This window comes from Homalodisca vitripennis, chromosome 4 (assembly GCF_021130785.1).
Source record: "Homalodisca vitripennis isolate AUS2020 chromosome 4, UT_GWSS_2.1, whole genome shotgun sequence".
Classification (NCBI taxonomy): Eukaryota; Metazoa; Arthropoda; class Insecta; order Hemiptera; family Cicadellidae; genus Homalodisca; species Homalodisca vitripennis.
The window spans coordinates 61,905,561-61,926,672 of NC_060210.1; the positions used below are offsets into that span (position 1 = coordinate 61,905,561).

At 33.1% G+C, this 21,112-nt stretch overlaps 1 protein-coding gene across 1 annotated transcript in view; it reads right to left on the reverse strand.

Moving 5' to 3' along the window:
- The window catches only part of LOC124359370 (leucine-rich repeat serine/threonine-protein kinase 1), a 182,130-nt gene that overhangs the window by 50,838 nt on the left and 110,180 nt on the right, over positions 1 to 21,112 (reverse strand). Inside the window, exons 18-26 of the mRNA XM_046812061.1 lie at positions 20,533 to 20,714; positions 17,918 to 18,105; positions 11,559 to 11,706; positions 9,658 to 9,935; positions 6,389 to 6,534; positions 5,481 to 5,625; positions 3,803 to 3,909; positions 1,939 to 2,078; positions 922 to 1,146 (exon numbers count right to left, since the gene is read on the reverse strand). Coding sequence (XP_046668017.1) covers positions 922 to 1,146; positions 1,939 to 2,078; positions 3,803 to 3,909; positions 5,481 to 5,625; positions 6,389 to 6,534; positions 9,658 to 9,935; positions 11,559 to 11,706; positions 17,918 to 18,105; positions 20,533 to 20,714 — 1,559 coding nt within the window. The remainder of the gene's footprint in view (positions 1 to 921; positions 1,147 to 1,938; positions 2,079 to 3,802; positions 3,910 to 5,480; positions 5,626 to 6,388; positions 6,535 to 9,657; positions 9,936 to 11,558; positions 11,707 to 17,917; positions 18,106 to 20,532; positions 20,715 to 21,112) is intronic.

The window sequence follows — 21,112 nt, forward strand, 5'->3', positions numbered from 1 at the left end:
GTATATTCAGAACCATATTGATTTATTTTTTATACAAACTTATCATTAATGTTTAAGTTTTGTAACCTGAAGAAGAGTGCAAATACAATTTCTAAAAACATGTTTCAGTGTTTTATGATAACCTGCAAGTAGTAATTGATTGGTACAAGCAGGGTTGGTGTATTGTGCTTTGGTCTTTAGTTCAGTTTATAGTTGATTAGTTTTATGTTTATTAAGTAAATCTAGTAGGTTTTAGAAGTAAACAAACAAAAACAGTGTCTGGCGATTTCTGATCAAAGTGCTATAGCATACTGTAGCATACTGGATTCACGTTAATCTAGATTGTAGTCTATTTGTTAGATTAGTTATCCAGCTGAGGAATATGTAAAATTTCAGACCTCGAAAACATCACGTTACTTTTTTTTTATTTCACTAAAAAACCTTGTTACTTTGCCTAACTTCATGGCTCTAGCTATAAATTCCCAGAAAAACTTACTTCATTATTAAGTATTTACTGTTTACTATAAATTAGAAAATACCCTCTCTTTCAGTTTTAAAAAGTGAAGTTCATGGCATAAATTCACACATATACTTTTTAACTTCGGCAAGTCTTATAAGAGTATGACTTGTAATGCTGTCTCACATCTGTTGGTACCTACCAGTTTTTCCTGTCAAACAGTAATCATCTTTTCTAAGTCACAGATTTTTGGAAAAGTAGACTGACTAATGGTTACCAAAATATTCCATGACAAAAATTAATTACTTGTATTTGTACACCTATATTTTTAACGCGAATAGCAGAAATACTTATATTAATAAACGCATTTATTTTAGAACACACTAAATGTCGAGTTGTACATGAATATTGTAGAATGAGTGAGCATGCACTGAGTGATTTGTTACTTTCTATGATCAGATCTAAAGGTCCAGACAAATCATTACCATTGTCATGTAGAAAAAGTGTAGCTTGGTGCAGCTCAGCAGTGTCACGGAATGTGCGCTGGTACCGGTACTGCATCTCGGACCAGACAACAGCTCGGTACTGGTCGGCTGTCAGTACTGGGTCCACGCCAGCTTGGCGCCGTTCTGCTGCTATGTGTCCCACAACATCTTCCAATGCCAAGTAGCTGGCTGGCACTCTTTGCTCCAGCAGTAACTCTTTGCTACCTGCAACACACAATATGCACAAGAAATAAGTATTATGTACTATTAATACTATAGAACTATTATATTCAAGTAGAACGGATGTGATTTCCATGATACCAATGACTAGCATATCATATTTTAACATGTCATAAATCCCTGAGGATGACCCATGCAGAGAGGTTTATAAGTTTTATTAGGAACGGCTTTTGATGGAAGGTAAAATCTATTTTTAGTAATAGGGAATAAGTATTAGTGCATTGCCCTAAATTTATAATTTCTGTTTTTCATAAAAGTTTTGTTGAGTAACACCATAAATATACATTAAACTTTCAATTTTCCTTATTGATTTGAAATTAAAATTCACAAAAATAACTCTAAACTTAAGGCAATAAAATCAAAAGGCAATCTACAAAAATATAACTTTAATCATTATGTTAAAAATGAGCAATATTAATATTTCTTATTGTTCAGTGTTTTAAAGAAATGTTATAATCAAGATATTTTGTTGAAACTAATGATCTGTTTTCATATTAGTAAGAAGAAAAAGAACAAATGTTACGGATTTTGTAAAATTTTAGTATAGATGGAGTCAGATAAAATAGTAAAACAGTCATATTCATTGAAGTTACTCTTTTATTTAAACATGAAGTGAGACTATTATAAAATATACAGGTGTAAATATAATATTAGCCCAGTATCAATGGTTTGTATGCATTTTCATATAACCTTCTGGGGATAAACCCAGATTCTCCACTGCATTATTAAAATTAAAACAAATTGAAGAGCTTAAGTTGTCAGAAAATTGCCACACACCTGGAGGTCTCAAGCTGAAGACTGTGTCGTAGATCAGGTTACACAGCAGCTTGACATTGTGCCTGGTCTTGCAGCTAATTTCTATAGTATCAAGCACTCTTGGCAGCCCACATTTCTCTGCGTCCACTATGTTGATGAATCTTTGCAAAACATATTAGCTATTAATTTATTTTTTCAATACACATGAATTATCTTCTTTACTAGAATAAAAAGTAAAAATAATGTTTATAAGGAAACGATTTTTCATAAAACCTAAAATAGAACTAACAAGAGATTGACCACAATGTTCAATGTCATTAATAAAACTATTCTTTATCCATAGTACTGAACAAATTTACTGCTGCTTGATTCACCGGTGACTCACACTTTTCATTGGTAAGTACACTTTTAGTTGAGAACCCTATCTGATTTCACCAAACCAACTCTATTTAAAAAACGTATTTTTTAACAGTTTTTTTATAGATTTAATTGGGGATTGAAGTGGAGAGAATTATGTTTTATTATTATTACAATAAAGAGTATTATTACATATGAGTCATGGGTGGCTCATACCACACATTTACTATACATTTACACTATACACAACATCCATATTAAAATGTTATACTAAACTACAAGTTTCTCATTTCTCTGGTCACTAAGATATTGGCCATATTCAATTCTTTGAATCAGTTGATCTTAAATTGTAAGAACTATAAAAATATTCATTCTACACAATATAATTCACTTCATAACTCAATAATTTGTATTGGAAAAGTATTTGTACTAACAATAAATATCTTGCCGATGCATAAAAAATAGCAAATATTTTCCAGAACTGTAGAGTTTTGGATCTGACAAGTTTCTATACATTTTCATTTTTCTTCTTCACACACTGCTAATGAGTTGTATAATTTTGCTTAGAACCCAAGATAACTAAAAAATATTTTGTATATAGTAAGTACAAAGTAAATTTTTTTGTATAACTATGCCTTAAAATGTAAAAGCTCCCAAAAATAAAAGAAGATATTTAAATCAAACTTAGCCTATTTATTGAGATAACTCTAAACATTTACGAATCTGACTTGTTTGGCCTAAATTAAATGAATGTTACAATGTAATAAAACTGAACAAATTATATAAACACCCAATCTCTTTATTGTAATATCTTGTCTTGTCTATTATTTTGTCTTATGATTTGAACTAAATAGTATGATATAATAACATTTGTAGTTTACAATAGTTAAATACAATAGCATAATCTGAACCCAATGCAACTATTATTTACTATAGATACTATACATACTAAAACATGTATGCATGAATACTACACTATCACATGAACAACAAGATACACAGTAGATGCATTTGTGACAACAGATCAAGCAGTAACACTCCCACCAACAGACAATGGGTACTTTTTTGGTCATCGTTCTGTTGAACATAGAAAGAAGCAGGTGTCCAGAGTGAGACAGAGGGTCCTGCTGCAGTATGTAGGTAATCTAAACCGGCCAACCATGATAAACATAGAGTGTGCCTCTGCAATTAAAAGGCTTTTTGTGAACTGCAAAGCTAACCAAGAGACGCCATTAATTACTTTGGATCGATATAATTGGCGATTAGGTCAAAATGTACAATTAGGATATACCATCTATGGTGTGCAAAGGGATAAGTTGCTGGAAATTTAAAACTAGAACAATTTCCAAAGAGTCAAATTTTTATATTTCTATTTTCCCAACCGACTCTTAAGTGCTCATTATTACTTACAAATCCTCCTGTTTTTACTTATAAAAATCCTCCTACCTTCACAGTTCACAGATAATTCATAATTGAACTCTTGAAAGTGATGAGCATAACTTAATAAATCACACATTACGTTACTCACTTGTCCCTGATGAATTGTTGCAGATCTTCAGACCGAGAGGAGGGATACTGCTGCATCATGTCATAGTGGGTGCCGATGATAAGCACTGGTGAATTAGGTGCTCTGGCCTGAACCAATTCCAAATATTATCCATGCCAATTATAGGTAAAAATATTATTAACTTAAGTCTTAAATTATATAGTTAACAAATATATACTTTGAAAAGAAAACATGTGGTCCAAAAAATATCATAAAATTACTAATACCACCTACTCAAAGTTCTCAAATTTTCACTGATCAAATGGACAAAATCAAAACCAGCATCACATTTGCAATAGCTTGTATTAATAAAAAGCAATAATACGATTTATCAGAAACATAAGAGGCATTGGTAGAAAAGGCTATAAAACGCTTTCAAAATGACATGCAATAATTAATGTTTATGTCAATATGAGGGCTGCAAATTAGGCCATTAACAAAATGTATGATTTGATCATGTTAGTATAATAGACCCAATAATATTTAATCATAATATTCTTTCATATATCTTTTGTATATTATTATCACCTTTTAGCTTTTCAAATGCACAAAATTATAGTTATTAATACGTTAGAGGCAATGTATAATAAGCCATTTAGTGCATTTAATTGACAATATAAAATATATAAGCATGTTTTACCATTATCACCTTGCAGTAGACCGTGCAACTTCTTGTTTCATTTTAGTAACTAAGAGATTGTGTAATGTAAAACAGGGACCACGTTGTTGTTGAGGAAAGATTATCTGTAGGATTATTTATGTTGAAAAGAGGATCATAATATGATAACCCCAACTTTAACATGCATACCACTTAGATAATTAGTAACAACACCACATTTTTTCTTTTGTTCATACTCAATAACTAGCTCTGTGTGGAATGAGATGTTGCTTGATTATTGAACAATAGTTATACAAGGCTCTTCAGAAAGTACATTACATTTCGCTCTGTACCCACTAGGAATGGGACTATCGTGACCATTTTGATGTCAGGGCGTTTCTCCATTCAGTGGCTATCCAGCTATGCTATTACAGTTGGTCCTTGTTGTTTTACAATAGCAATTTAAAACTTGTGACACAATAGAAAATCTAAACAGAAACACATAAAAATCTATTACTTCAAATTATTACAGGAGTAATACACGTACATTGTGAAACCAAATTACAGTCTATGGAGTGGGGGCACTTTCATGGTGACATGGAACTGCGGGAGGGTGTGACTACCTGGATGAAGTCTCAGGCTGCAGAATTTTATAATGCTGGAATTTCAAAACTAGTTCACCGCTATAATAAGTTTTTCAACTTTTATGGTGACTATGTTGAAAAATAGTATTTTAGTGTAACTTTAAAATATATATAATACAATATTTTTCTTGTACTTTGATTTTAGTTTATATCAAAATGTAATCTACTTTCTGGATAGCCCTTATCATAGTATAACAACATATTTTGCATTATAAGTTCTGCTCTCTAATAAGTATAATTTGCAATCTTTTGATAATTTTTGTTCTGTATAAGTTTCTCATTGTAACATTTTATCTTAATCAACCAAGGTCACTTACATTTATATTTAAAACTAATACAAAGTCACATGCAATGGTACAAATAACAACGTTTGACCCTTCCATTACACAGCTAACAATGTATCGATGTATAAACCCACCTGAATATTGACTAGCCACTGCAGTATCTCAGCTATGCCTCGTTGTCCGTCCGGTATTCTCCACACCACCAGATACAGACTGCGTTTGCTGAGGAAGTACTGGTGTGTGGCATAGTACTCTCTCTGGCCTCCAAAGTCCCATGTCCTGCAAGATTCACAATTGGCCGATAAATAACAAAGTTAGTACTTCTACTATTCTTATATGAATTGCTTAAGTTAGACAACAATTTTGGATAACACTTGTAAAAGATCTCATAGCACTTCTGACTACTTCTTTAAACATTTTTTACACAGGTTTTAGTTTTTAAGAAGGCAGAAAGCTTGTGTTTATTATGACAGTTTTGCTAGGACAGGAAGAGCAGGTGTTTTACCAGACTGAAACTATAATCTTCTTCTTGCTATAGAGACATGAAAAAGAACACACAAAAGAAATATTTCATGTCCACTGGTACTTTGTCAGCAACAGAAAAAACTTCTTTTTAATGTTAGTATGTTAAGACAAAGAGGGTTATCCTTTTAATCTGGTAAAGTTGATCTTGCATTTCCAATTATATTAAAACTCTCATTCTAAAATTTTCCCTTAAAGAAAAAGGAGGAGAATGTCCAAAACCATTTGCCTTATATTCTACTCATAATGATTTTTCCAGACACCTTACTAACTATTCTTTGAATTTTAATCACTTTCACGCACTTCATAATCTAAAGAGTAATCACAATCAGTTGGCAAGCAATTGTCAGAGGCATTTTAGATAGCCACAAACAATTACACATACAAAGAAATGCCTCTAAAATGGGGGTGTCTAGCTGACCAATAGATAGAAACCAGTTCTCAATGTGCACATGCAGTCCAGTACACACAGCTTTGATCTTGATGGAAACAAAATCTTGATATATGACTACTCATTTACCTGAATACTACAGGTCCATGGTTAGAATGGCCTCTGACTTTCTTCTCATACACCCAGTCACTGATATCCACACCCACCGTTGACATGTTAGTGCCTCTGCTAGTCTTCACATTGATGTTCTTGTTACCCATCCGCTTTGCCCAGTGCTATGGCAACAAGTCAGTAAATTGTAATATTTATTCCAATTTTACAAACATAACTTAGTAACAACAGTTGCTTTACAAGCACTGGAATTCCAATAAATATCAGGTGAGAGTGAAATTTCAAAAGTTTTTTAAGCCAATACACTACTTTTACTCCAATATTGTACCTCATTACCTAAGGCTAATTTTAAAACAATAAAATTCAGGCAATTAGCTGGATCTTTATTGTTTTCTTATAGTATGATATAAATAAATAATTTTAGAGGTTAGCATTGCATGGATTGATTTTTGGACAATATGATCTCTTTGTTTCCCGACAGTCATGACTTTTATGCATTTCCGAATATCTGCAACACTTTAGTTCATTGTAATGACACAATTAGAAGAAGTCCATTGGTAAAGACATTACCATAAGCTATAATTTAATGGTTTATACTGTCTTTTGGATGTGATGTTTAAATTTTTCAATCTCATAAAATTGATTACAATTTATTTCTCAAAGTAAAGCACAAACATTTTAGTTAGTAAACCTGTTTTTGATACCAAAAAACCATAGCTTGTATGATTCAGAAACAACTGACTATGTATATCATATGACTAGAGGCGTGGCTCTGTGGCTCTAAAACTCAGCTACTTGGACTCAACATTACACCACTTCAAGAATTATATAGGCTAGATATATTGGAGATTATGTCATTTAACCTTGAAAGAAAGATTTCATGAATCTAAACATATATCCGACTTCAAAATTATGTGGTTTGGGCTAAAATGTATGACCCGGTGGATAATCTGGGGAGTTAACCATTTTAGCTCCATATATTTTTCCATGGACTTTCCAAAAAGCTCAGGGTGATAATGGACCGTAGTGCAGAATTGAGGAAAACTACATCAAATTTTTTATTTTTGAAGATAGTTTTTGAATTTTTTTAATTGTTCACAAATAACTTTACTTTTGAATGTAATAGTTAAAACAATAACTACTTTTACAGAAGTTCATTGAAAAAATCTATATATATATATATATATAGATGTTGTATATATATATATATATATATATATATATAGATATATATATATATATATATATATATATATATATATATATATACAACAAACAAATTTCTTTTTGTAGTTTGGACATATATGAAGGGTAGGAAAAGAAAATTTTACCCCCTGAAAAATTCAACAATTTTGTTGTGCTCATATTTCTTATTATATACATACAAACTTTGAAGAACTTAGCTTGACAAATGTAGAAGATATATCCAATTCATTGTATTGATGCATAAGCACTTCTTCACAGATTTTCACAAATACATATCAGTAACAGTGTACAGATACGTTTACTTTTTCGTGCTATTTTTATTTATAACAGTTGTGAAATAAAATAATACCAAAACTTGTTTCATTTTTCAAAAATGTAAAATATATAGTACAAAATTTACAATATTTACATTTTGAATAAAGAACCTTTTTGCTATTTTGCTTGACCAACATTTGAGTTGCTGAAAACACACCATGGACACTTTCCTTAAAAATGTTCATCAAAGTGTTTTCACTCACTAGTGACTTTTCTCAGACGCTTAGTCATATTTTACCAATAACACAATAAATCACACGATAAACAATTGCTTTCAATCACACAAACTGATCGAGGTTATAACAGAGCATACATCAAATCCAGCTGATGTTGTCTGACGGCTGACATTGACGAAGAATAAACTGCACTCAGCGACGACGAAATAAAATATCAGTTAGAAGGGTCATTGTTTTTGACACCGTTTCTTCACCGATCGCTAAACCAAATCTGATGGCATTTGGACATATTATAAGCCAGCTACATTAAATTCTCAAAATGTCTTATATACCGGATTGTTGGGTAATTTAACTAGACCACCTCTGTCCAAAATATCAGATGTTGGGGCTAAAAGGATTAACCCATTGCGGATCGTGAAAACGGCGCGAGCGCGGGCCTTAGAGTACGAATTAATTCGTATTGCAACGCAGCACCCGCAGTGTTTGCACGCCTACCTGCCTGCTTAGCGCGCTCGCTAATTATACATGTTTTGTTTGTTTATGTTGTTATTTATGTTATATAAACATTATACAGATCATATTAGACAAGTATATTATACTAGAAGTATATTCATAAATATCCTCGGAAGCACTACTTTGAGCGTTTTTATTGATATTGAAATGATGTTGAAATAGAGTTTCCACATCCGGTGGTGTCCCAGGAACAATGTCTGAAATAGTCTGAACATCTGAATCATGGTCACTAGCCCGCTCGTCACTGTCAACATTAGTATCCGCGTAATTATGAAAACGTGGACAAATACGCGTGATAGAACCGTCTCCATCCTCAATAACACTATCGATATCACTTTCATCACTTCCACTTTCTAATAATAGTCATCTAATTCAGATGATTGTAAATTGTCACCCATTTTATTTACGTACACGCACACGAGGCAAAGGAAAATAGAACGCCACGACTGTATGCCTCAGACAAACAATTTGTCGCAAATAATAACGTTATTGACCGATAACGAGGGGAGTATTTGTGGACGAGTATCAGAGATAAGATAGGAAGCCAGTCCAGGAAAACTGACTATAAATATCTCCGAGGCTTATAACAGCGATAAGCGTTCAAAACAAATGAGTCATCCGTACCACGTCATCCGCGTGATGGTCATGTCATTGTGCTTTTGGTCCACGCCTCGCTCTGCGTCACCCTCACGTCGTTGATCCGCAATGGGTTAATCAAGGGTACGTGGTGAAAACAGTTGATCTTCGCTAATAGCGAAGTTTCCATTCCTCTATCTTTCATTAATGTTAAAATATATAATTAGATAAGTTGGTGTATCATGTGACTCACTGGTAATTGATCAATTTAGAAACTAACAGAGTAAATTTAGTAATTCAAACAGAATCTTTAAAACTTTAAATCATAAATGTTAACATTTGTTGGGCATGAATGAATTTTAATTTATTAAGCATAAAGAGGGAACATAAGAAATACCATAATGGCTTTTCCGAAACGCCCCTCCTGAATTAAAGCTCTGAACCTATTTGGTTGCTCTAATACTCTTGCTGTTGTTCAAATAACCGTAATTTCTACATTACCTCAACAGGTTTCTTTTTGTAGGAACCAGTGCCCTCCTGTCTGAGCTGGTCCAGGAGAGAAGTCTTGCCAATACCCTGCACTCCCACGATCATTAGCTTCATCCGAGCATACGGCTTGGCATCCTCCAGTACCGACTTGAGGTAGCCAACCACATCCATCGTCTTGTACTTCTTTGAATCTATCATGGACTTGAGCGGCTCCTGCAAACTGCATCCCCTAGTGTTCAGGTTCCACAACCGCGACAGCAGTCCCATCTGTGGTGGTAGTTCACTGATATCTGGACAACACACGCCATTGAGATGCCACCTGTCGCATTCAAAATCAACTTTGTTGGCTCATTTCTTTCCCCTCAACAGTTTTAGCTAGTTAGGATTTATTAGAAAAAAAATGTATACCAATGTTTACAATGACAGTATTGTAAACAAACCCTCAGTTATCAGTTCAGTAAGCTAATCACTTAACTACTGAGTAAAAACCACTAAGTGAGCCACTAAACTAAAAGAACACAATTCTTACATAAGCATCAAAACAGTTCTTAAGTTTTCACTGCATTGTGCTACCTTGTGTGCAAAATGTTAATCAAATCTGTGTAGATTTTAATAAAACTTCCAGAATTTACCAGTTGAAATTTGGAGATAATTTGTAACCATAATTAGCAGTAAAATTTACTCTATTAAATTGTACAGGACCAGATAGATATAATAAGTAAACTGGGAGAGTTAAAGTAATTGGGACTGTCTATAGTAAAAATATATACCTTAATAAGAATAACTTTACTGTCAAATTTAAACAAAATAATACATTAACAAGAAAATGTTGTTTAGATATTCCTTAGTTTAACACTCTTTTACAATATTCTGATGTCAATAGCGGCTAAAGATTTTTCTGTGCTGTTCGTTTTTATTACAAAAATTATATACCTTGTATATATCTGATTTATACAAAAATGATCATTCTGTGTGTTTCGACTGGGGCTATGTTAGAATTCTTAACAATTACCCTTTACTATAAAGAACAATTAAACCAATTACTATTAAAATTACTATAAAACCAAAGATCTTTAACATAGCTTATTAACCACCAACCTATCTTCTGTCAACAGAACTCTCCGTTTCTGTAGAATATTTTTCCTTGGACAATAACTCAGTAGTTTATTCAGTGACACGAATGCGAAGTCTCCGCCTGTGTACGACACTTGTAGTCAGGCCGAGAGGTGTTCTATCGCCCTTTAACACAGCGTATTACCCTAAGCATTATTTCCCTAAATGTACATTTTAGAATTAGCCCAAAATGAAGAGCCGATTTACTGTTGAATGATTTCCTGGCCTCGACAGGATGACTCACTGCCACAGCTTACGCGCTGTCTGCTCCACCCTCACCAGCAGGGTTTACAAAGCAAAGCGCAGGACAATTTTTACATCTGACAACTTATTTTATATCGCTCCGCCGCATACATGATACAAACATTAGAAGGTGTGACATCACCACAAGTGTGGTTATTGGTTTCACTTTACTTGACACATACAGTATATTTTATATGCTGTTCGATAGTGAACATGTTAATAACCTTTCCCAGGAACTAGAACTCATCTGACTCAAATAAATTCAAAATCAATGTACAACATGTATTGACAACCAAGATTTACTTTACACATTACATGGATATTTGCACAATAATTTAAATCCATTGTAATTCATTTATGCTAGGTATCTAATAACACAAGTCTGCACAATTAACTAGATTGTAGGGAAGTCCATGGCTTCAGGATCAAATAGAATGGGTGATATGACATAGAGAGGGAGAATGCAGAGATGGATCTTGTATTATTACATGTCTTGATAGTATTGATTCATTTACAACCAAACTATTGTTGTTTTGTAGCTACTGTACGACACTCACCTGCGTTGCCGCTGACATTAAGTACAGACAGGTTGTTGAACTCATGAATGCTGACTGGGATGTCCCGTAATTGATTGTTGCTGATGTCTAACATGCTGAGGGCAGGGAACATAAGCCGACACTTGGCCCCACTCACTGCCATCAGATCCTTCAAACACCACAATTTCACATCATAACCTAGACCAAGATTGCATTAAGTACGGACAGGTTGCTGAACTCATGGTATTGACTGGAATGTTCTGTAATAGATTGTTGATGTTGTTCAACATGTTGAGGGCAAGACACATCAGCCAACAATTGGCTCCACTCACTGCCATCAGATCCTTTAACCCTCTAAGTGGCGGTAATATGTTGCTGGAATGGCGGGCTATTTTTCAGAGTCAAGCAGGACTATCTTATAATTTAAAAATAAAATGCAAATTCTAATATGAGCAATGTTTGTTATATATAAATTTTTTCGTAATAAACTACAGAATAACATAGTATAGTTATTTTTTACATACCTTAACCTTTTTTATGATATCCACACAAATGTTCAAAAAAACGTTTTTTTCTCCACCAAACTTTTCATTTTTACGTTCTGTAACTTTAAAAATGTCATTCCTAGGAGATTATGTTAAATGCAACCTTTATTCACAATTTAATTCTAAACAAAAAACCTTCAATAAAATTTTTTCTATTTACAACACTGTAAAAGTTATATGGGAAAAACTGAATCTGGGAAAAACTGAATCTAGAAAAAACACTTTTTCTAGTCAGAATCGCTAGAAGTTGCTTGCATTTTCCTTTCCCTCAGTAAAAAAACAGACCGCAGGAGAAAACTTAGGATTATTGGTACTTTGGGATTATACCGACCACACCAGTATGAAGAACACAAAAATATAAATTTATAGAAACAAACATGATAGAACGAAAAAACAACTCTTTAATTACAAAATTAAAAACTTACAAGCATTTCCAGGTATTGTAATCGGTATTGTTGTCTCTGTTATCTTATCTTTCTCGAGAACAGATTTTTTGCATCCAAGCTCAGATTTAACTACATGCCAAGCAGCTTTATTTTTATTTTCAGAATCTTTTATGAAATTAGAATTATACATTTGCTTTGATTTATTACAGACATTTTTGAAAATTTTTTTATAATTTTTTACATAATTTATGAAATTTGGATTGTTTGACTGTTTGGCTAGTTTACTAAGCTCCCTCTTTTTAATGCTTGAAATTTGAATTCCTTTTGCTATCCATTTTTTATTTTTGGATTGTTTGGTTTTGTTAGCAGAGAATTTTAATGGAAATGATTCTTCAAATATATTTTGAAAGCAATTAAAGAAATTAGAACAGTTGTCAACAAAAGTAAAATTGTTTGAAACATTCCACTTAGTGTCTTTTAATCTACTGCTAAATCTATAAAGAGCTTTTTTAGAAAAAATCCGTCTTTTTACTCTAAGTTTAGTATTGTCATTATCAGAAATAAGATCTTTAGAAATATCTAAAAAGACTGCCCTGTGATCCGACAAACCCAATTCCAAATTCATTGTCTGAGATTCAAAGGATGACTTAAATTTAAAAGTTAAAATATTATCAATGCATGAATTTGTATTAAAAGTAATCCTAGTTGGTGATGCAAAATGTGTTTTAAAACCGTATGATTCAATCAGAGAAAGGAATTCAAATTTCTGCTGTGGTTTATTTGTTGTTTCCATTATATCTACATTAAAGTCTGATGCAATATAAACATTGTTTACATGGTTTTCTTTACCTAAAAGTTTTAACAAAGCCTCAAGCTTATTTAAAAATAATTTGAAATTTGAATCTTCTGGCACTCTATAAATAGAAATGATAATTATAGGCCTTTTTAAATTAATTATTTCTATGCATGAAGCTTCAAAAACTGAATCCATATTATAAATGCACAGATCTTCTCTGGTTTTAAATTCAAAATTATTTTTCAAAAGAATACATGAGCCTCCATGATAATCTCTATCTCTACAATAAAAATGTGCCAGATTATAATTAGAAAAACTATTTAAAATGGTAACACTATCCCTACTCAACCAATGTTCATTTAAACAAATAATTTGAATATTTGAATTTTGTAGAATTATTTCTAAATCAATTTTTTTATCAAGTACTCCTCCTTGGATATTTAAATGTAATAGCCAATTATATTTCTGATCAATTTTGGCTTCCTTACAAATAGGCCAAACATTCTTAAATTTTAAATTTTGATTTACCTTATTTGCATGATAGCAGTGAAATTTGTTACAAACTAAACAGAAGTTATCTAAATCTAAGTGTTCTTTATATTTTTGTTTGGAGGTTCGTTTTTTAAGTCTATCGCACCATCCTCTTCCTCATCTACTGGAGTCTGGGTCGAAGTAGGGGGACTGTCCACAGGAACTGATACGTCTTGACACTCTATATCCTGTCCACCAGCAGATGAAAGGTTACAGATGCCATCTTCAATCGACTCTTTCAGCTTCAACATAAACTCCTGATGTGAAAGTCCACGCCTTAATTCTCTTTGTGATACCTGGTCACAGCACACAATACTTACTGAAGCACCAGTTTCTTGATGGAATGCCACTATGTTCTTGGCGAATTGTTCAGGCGGAATCATATCTCTCACACAGCCCATTGGGGAGCAGATCAATTTTTTAAGCCCTTTGGCCTTGAAGTCCTGAGTCAGTTGGGCGAAAGCATCATTGTAGTCCTGAATTATGGGTTTTGCATTATACGTCGCTTTGGTAATTAGGCTGTATATGCAGGCTCCTCCATGGCTTACCTTTTGAAACGTAAGTTTGTCTGATTTGAGGTCTGAAAGCTGTGGCCTACCAATTTTCTTCCTGAATACAACAGCTACACCAGCTGTCATATTTCTATCATGGCCAAGGTCACCAGATATAGAATGGGCGAAACCCACAGATGAGTCATACAAAAAATTATCAATTATAAGGCCCATGTCCTGTTCAATTACATGGATTCCCTGCTCCTCAATCACAGGAGACAAACCCGAAGTCTGATTGGTAGGTTTTTCTATATTTTTTGAAAGCATTTTCACAATCATCTCTGCAATTTTCACTTTTCCTTTCTTATTATAGTGCATACCATGAGTAGTGTAATAATGCCGTGGCAAGATATGAAGTGGTAGAATTTGGAACTTATCAGTCTTAGCCTCTTTTTCAAGTTTTGAATTTATAACTGAAATCTTCAGATCCAATTTGGGTTTATCATGCCTCATTGGCAATGTCGCAAGAATTAAATTTGTGTGAGAGGAGTCCCGAATCAGGCCATGTACATCGGCGATGTTAATGATTTACCTAAAAATGTTTCACCAAAAATTATATTATATGCAGATGACACAACCGCAGTTGTTAAAGCAAACTCTCACTTTCAATTGAAAAATAAATTAAATCAAGCTTTTTATGAATTGGCATACTGGTTTAAGGTTAACGGATTGAAATTAAATCAAGAGAAAACTCAACTATTAAATTTTCGAACAGCACAATTAAAGGAGGGCTATAATAAGGATGTGATTTTCCACGGCCAACAAATAAAATTATGTGATAGTGCAAAATTTTTAGGTATAGATCTGGATATAAACTTTTCTTGGAAAAAATGTATTGAAAATATTATTAGAAGATTAAACTCGGCATGTTATCAAATGCTAGTGTTACGAAATTCAATTAATTTGGAAACTAGAATAATAATTTACTACTCTTTCTTTTTTTCAATAATTCAATATGGTATTGAATTTTGGGGATCATCTTCTGACTTTGATAAAGTTTTTAAGATCCAAAAAAAAATTATGAGATTAATGACCTTTTCATCATTTGAACTTCTTGCAAACCTCTGTTTAAAGAATTAAAAATCTTATCACTTCCAAATTTATACATTCTGAAAACCCTACTAACAGTACAATCAAATTTTGAAAGCTTATCAAGTGATAACTTTGATCATAATTACAATACAAGATTTAAAGCTAATTTTCAATATCCCATACATCGACTGCGTCTGGTAGAAAAAACTCCAATATACACGGCAAAAAAACTATACAATAAGTTACCTCAAAAATATAAACATTTAATCAATTCAAAAACATTTAAAAGCAAACTAACAGATTTTTTGTTGGAAAAAAACTATTATAGTGTTGATGAGTATTTGATGGATCCTGAATTTTAAAATTGTGTTTTAACATAGATTACATTAAATTTGTTACGCTGTCTTGACCTCTTATATGTATTTTTATTAAGTTTATATGTATATGTGAATTGTGATGTGCATATGTATGAATGTATATGTGTATGTATCATTATTACATTAATTTATGACAATGTTACCTGTTTCTATAGCAATGCTATGTATAAACGTTGACGTAACAATAAAGACTGAAAAAAAAAAAAAGAAAAAGAAAAAAAAAGAGAATCCCGATTACGGCAGGCCGCGCGGCATCACATGATTTGCACGGTACATAATTCCTTTCCATTACAATTCAATTTATATTTCTGATCAGCCCCTCTAGAATTTGATATTTTACTGATAGGTACTATCTCGAGGGATGTTTTTCTTTCGTTGACATCAGCGCGGGGCAGCACCATTTTGGGTGGCGGAATGTGATCAAGAATAAAAACAAGTTTTGAGTGTTTTTTCAATAAAGAGTTTAGTTTTAGTTTGGTAATGTTTGTTTTTGTTGAATTTTTGTGGAGGAATGTAGAGGTAAAACACGGAAGTACAACAAAGCGACGCGACTCTGCAATCACGTTATCTACTAGACCGCTCGACTTTGACCTCTGTCTGAGGATGGGGAGGGGTTTGAGATAAGACAATTCCTGTTTTATATTGACGAAATATTGTTTTACGCTAATCTAGTAATCAGTAGAAGCAAAATGTCTAATAAAGATTCATGTCTGGGTGTGATCGGCATAATCCCAAAGTACCGGATTATTTCAGTTAGTACCATTGATTATTTCATCGTGATGTTGATGATACTATATGAAATGTATTTGAAATTTTTGTGGTGAACGCAACTGTGCAAACTAGGCGTAAAAATAATTATCGGTTGCCAAGCAATAAGCGGCAATGTGAAGCGACTTCTAAGACGTCGCTTGCCACGTCACGGCGGCGTAAATAGAACGTCTCAGACGTCGCTTGCCACTTAGAGGGTTAAACACCACAATCATACGCCAACATCATAACCTACAGGTTGTTGAACTCTGAATGCTGACTTGGATGTCCCGTAATTGATTGTTGCTAATATCCTACATGCTGAGGGCAGTAAGCATCAGCCAACAATTGGCTCCACTCACTGCCATCAGATCCTTCAAACACCACAATCTAGTATCATAAGCTAGAGCAAGATTACTTTATACAGAAACATATAATTACTAAACCAGAAACCAAAAATTGTTCATCTTCTTTAGAAGTATATCATGCAAAAAACTAAATCTGAATATGTCAAGTTCCATAGCATTCAATCCTTTGCATTCCATAGGTGATGGTTGTAATTAACACTGGAAACATTCATCCTTCAGCTAGTGATGTATAAGACATGCACTGGAGTTATAAGGGTTATCAATGATTACAATAAATAACCATTGATAGTCTTTGAGAGATATTTTTAAGCTACTAACTATTAAATACTGCATAGGCCTTAGTATTTCTTTATTTATAATTTAGTTACACATTAACTATAACTTTTAGGTTAGTGAAAGCTAATGATTTCTGTGTCACATTTAAGGTTTCCTAATCATATTGATTTCCAAGTCTAAAATATACATTTAATAAGATCTGATCTGGGAAAGTGGCCAAAACAAAGAATGAAAAAATCAAGTGTCTCAATCTGGAAAGGAAGATCAAGGCAACAGTGTTCTGGGATAGGCAAGGTGTTCTTCTTATTGATTTTCTTGAGCGTGGTGCAACAAAACTCTGAGCGGTGCTGCCAAACATTATAAAATCTTAGGAGAGTTGTTTAAAACAAGCGCTGAGGAAAATTGTCATCCAAAATTTGGCTTTTGCATGACAATGCCCGATCTCACACGGCAAACCCTACGCAAGAACTCTTAAACTTGTTCAACTGGGAAGTTTGTCCTCATCCCCCTACAGTCCAGATTTTGCTCCAAGTGATTTTCACTTGTTCCCAAAAATGAACATTTGGCTAGCAACACAACACTTTGACAATGATGAGGAGCTCCAGGAACACGACACTGTGTGGCTGAAATCACAGGTGGGAGAATTCTATGACAGGAATTTCAAAGCTTGTCCACCACTATGATAAGTGCCTTATTTGACATAACTTTTTTCATGGAATAGATATTTAAAGAAATTAAGCTGGTTTGTTGTAATGGTACTTTTCTACTGACCCATTCTGGGTCATGGTCTTCGTTTTCCTGTAGGATCTGTCCGTCATCATCTGTAGTCAACTGGATGCGCAGAAGCTGGTTGTCAGCAAGCACCAATGTGCGCAGGTTGTCCAGTCTTAGATGTCTGCGATGTGCACAGAGGCTGTTGAGTATGGCTGTGCGTAATGAGCGTCCAGCTTGCCGCCGACCTGAACATTGTAACATTATTTGATAACTGCAATAATTAATGTACTGTACTTAGTTTTCAACTATTCTATTCATACACAGTTCATGTAGACTGTTACATATTTTTCAATTATAAAAAATTTTGTTCAAATGCTATAAAAGAATAAATATCAATCTTGGTTAAATTTATAATTAAAATGATTATACTATATCTGTATTCTGATATGGTATTCTCAATATTATAAGGGAAAACAATATTATTTACATGGGATAAACAGGCATCTACCCATTGAATACCATGGTTTATTTTCTATTTAGTTAACATTTAAATACCTTAAAATTTAACTGCAATCAATTTTCTAAAGTTAAAAAATTTAGGCAGGGAATGTAGTAAAATTAGTCACCTAAGCCATTATGATTTTGCGGCAACATTTTCTTTAATAACTATCAAAAAATAATATATAATCAAAATTTGTACATTAACCCTTTGAGTGCCAAGGGTATTTTCCGAAGGCATATGCATAAAGTGCCATGCTGTTTTTCGCATATTTCTAAGCTTTTGGGAAAAAAAACTGTTGTAAAATAATTACAAAACAGATTTCCATCATTTTGTTGTTGTTTTTTTTATTATTAAATGCAGAACATGATACATATCGTTACAAATGAAATTTGATTTATAAAAATGTAAAAATTTCAGTATTTATTAAAAAGGTTTTTTACTTTTATATAAAAAGTTAAGTTTTAACCTAATTTGAGTGTATACCGTATTTTTAAGATTTGTTTTCTTTATACCATGATAAAGGCCATATAATTATAAATAAAACCCATGTGTAATATCTTATTCTAGAATTTTAAAAACATGGCATTATATGTATTAACAAAATGCTGCCCGGTACCGACATTTTATAAACTGTATTTCATTTGTCAGAGTTTAGAAATTACTTAGTAATGATGTTGTTTTTCCAAATAAATCTAATAAAACATCATATAATACAAATAAATATGATTAGTAAATGTAGAAACAAATACCTGCTAACATATTTACATAAAAGTTTACATTTACTAAATAATAACCCTAATAATATTTACACTGAAAATTCACGTTTTTCGCTTGGACACAACTCAAATCACTACATTACTTTTGTAAAGAAATACAGTAAAATACTGTATAAGCTACTATTTTAGTTTGTATTTACTCAAATGCTTGGTTATCGGCACATATACAACAAGAAAGGCCGTTACGCAACACGGTACTCGTCCGCTATGTCGCGTGACTGGAAGACAGAATCATCGCACAGGTACTTCGGTACTATCACAGCCCACTATTTTTGGACGAGTTTTCCTTATCATAGATAAAAATAAACTTCATTATAAGTTCCTTCTTCCATAATGAATCAAAAAATACTCGATGAGTCATACTTCCTATCTCCAAATCGTCTCCAAATAGACACACGATAATGAAACGTAGTTCTTATAGTTTTTGATTTCATTGATTGTTGTAATACCTTGTAAATTCCAAAATTGGTTAAATAAAGTCAGCTGTTTTTAATACTGTAATTAATTTATTTTGTCCCCGATAATGAAACCTGGTTCAAAAATAGTGGCTTCTTGATAAGTACTCAAACAACATAAGTTTCACAGATAAAATAGTAGAGAAACAGCATAAAACTCGTATTTATTGCTAGTTTGTAACCTATTGAATACAGCTGTCTGGTTGTTTGGCCTAAATAATCTTGTACTATATAAAATATTATCGAAATACAAAACATCAAAATTGGCGACGCTGGCACTTTATGCACTTTTCATACCGTCAAAATTAGCGACGCTGTGGCACTCAAAGGGTTAATAATTACACAATAATTTAGACTAAGTATTGTTGAGTATGTCTGTTTGATTAGCAATAAATGTCAATCATACCATTTACTACACATGTGAGCAACCAACAAATAATAATTGTCATAATGAATTGAGTAATAGATCTTAAGTTGCATTGAATTCGAAAATTCAGGTGTTTGCTATATACGTAATAGTAATTTCAATACAGATGATAAGAAGTTTTGTGCTTAGTTGCTAAACTCAAAGCACAAACCCGAGTAACCACCACCACCCATTTGGACTTTGTTTCCTTTTTTGGACATTGTGGACTATAATTACGTCAATTTGTACCATGTTACGGGTGATGAAATGAAGAATACCAGCAAAACTGGCTTTGTGTGTAATAGAAGACATTATCAGCAAAGCTAGTGTTCTCTCTTGCAGCCGACAAGACACAGGGCCAGTGTAACTAATATTGCTCTATGCTATTTTAACCCGTATAAGCCCATTGGGTCAGTATCAACCCTATACTAGTACCAGTATGTTAACTAAATAACTGATCTGTTCAGTGTTGTGGGTATATATGGGTTAATGATATCAACACAATGAACTCAATGTTGGACCACCGTAGATACCTGAGACCGGCCTGCAAGGTTTGCACACAGCATCTACAGCATAGCAGGCGATGGCCGCTTGCTCCATGGGGTCCATCACCTCTATCTGGGGCAGGCTGGGCCAGCAACAGACCCTGTTATGACTGAGGTCTAGCTGCTTCAGGCTGCTGGGGTAGGAGGTGATGTGGCCCATACTCCTCAAGCTGAAACAGTCTCAGGTTAGAATATCAGCGAGACGTGTTGAGATAAACATGATGGTATTTTTTTGTCTTAATGCAACTTAGTAAACTGTTTATAATAGAAATATACGTGAACTTTGGAACTTAACATGATAAACATAGAGCAACATACTAAACAAAGCTTTTTATAGTTGTATAGAGCTAATAGATAACATAATTCATAATCATATTGCAATTTTACCTGTAGTAATAAGGTTGAATTGTTTTTAGTTTTTAAAGTATTTATTTGATAAAATTCAGAATCAAAATTAGAAGTAATTTATTTCGGTGACACCAAATGTTATATGAAACGAGTCGCATACTAAAATAATCACAACCAAAGAAGGTCACTTAATATAATTTACATATTGGTACAGTCTGAC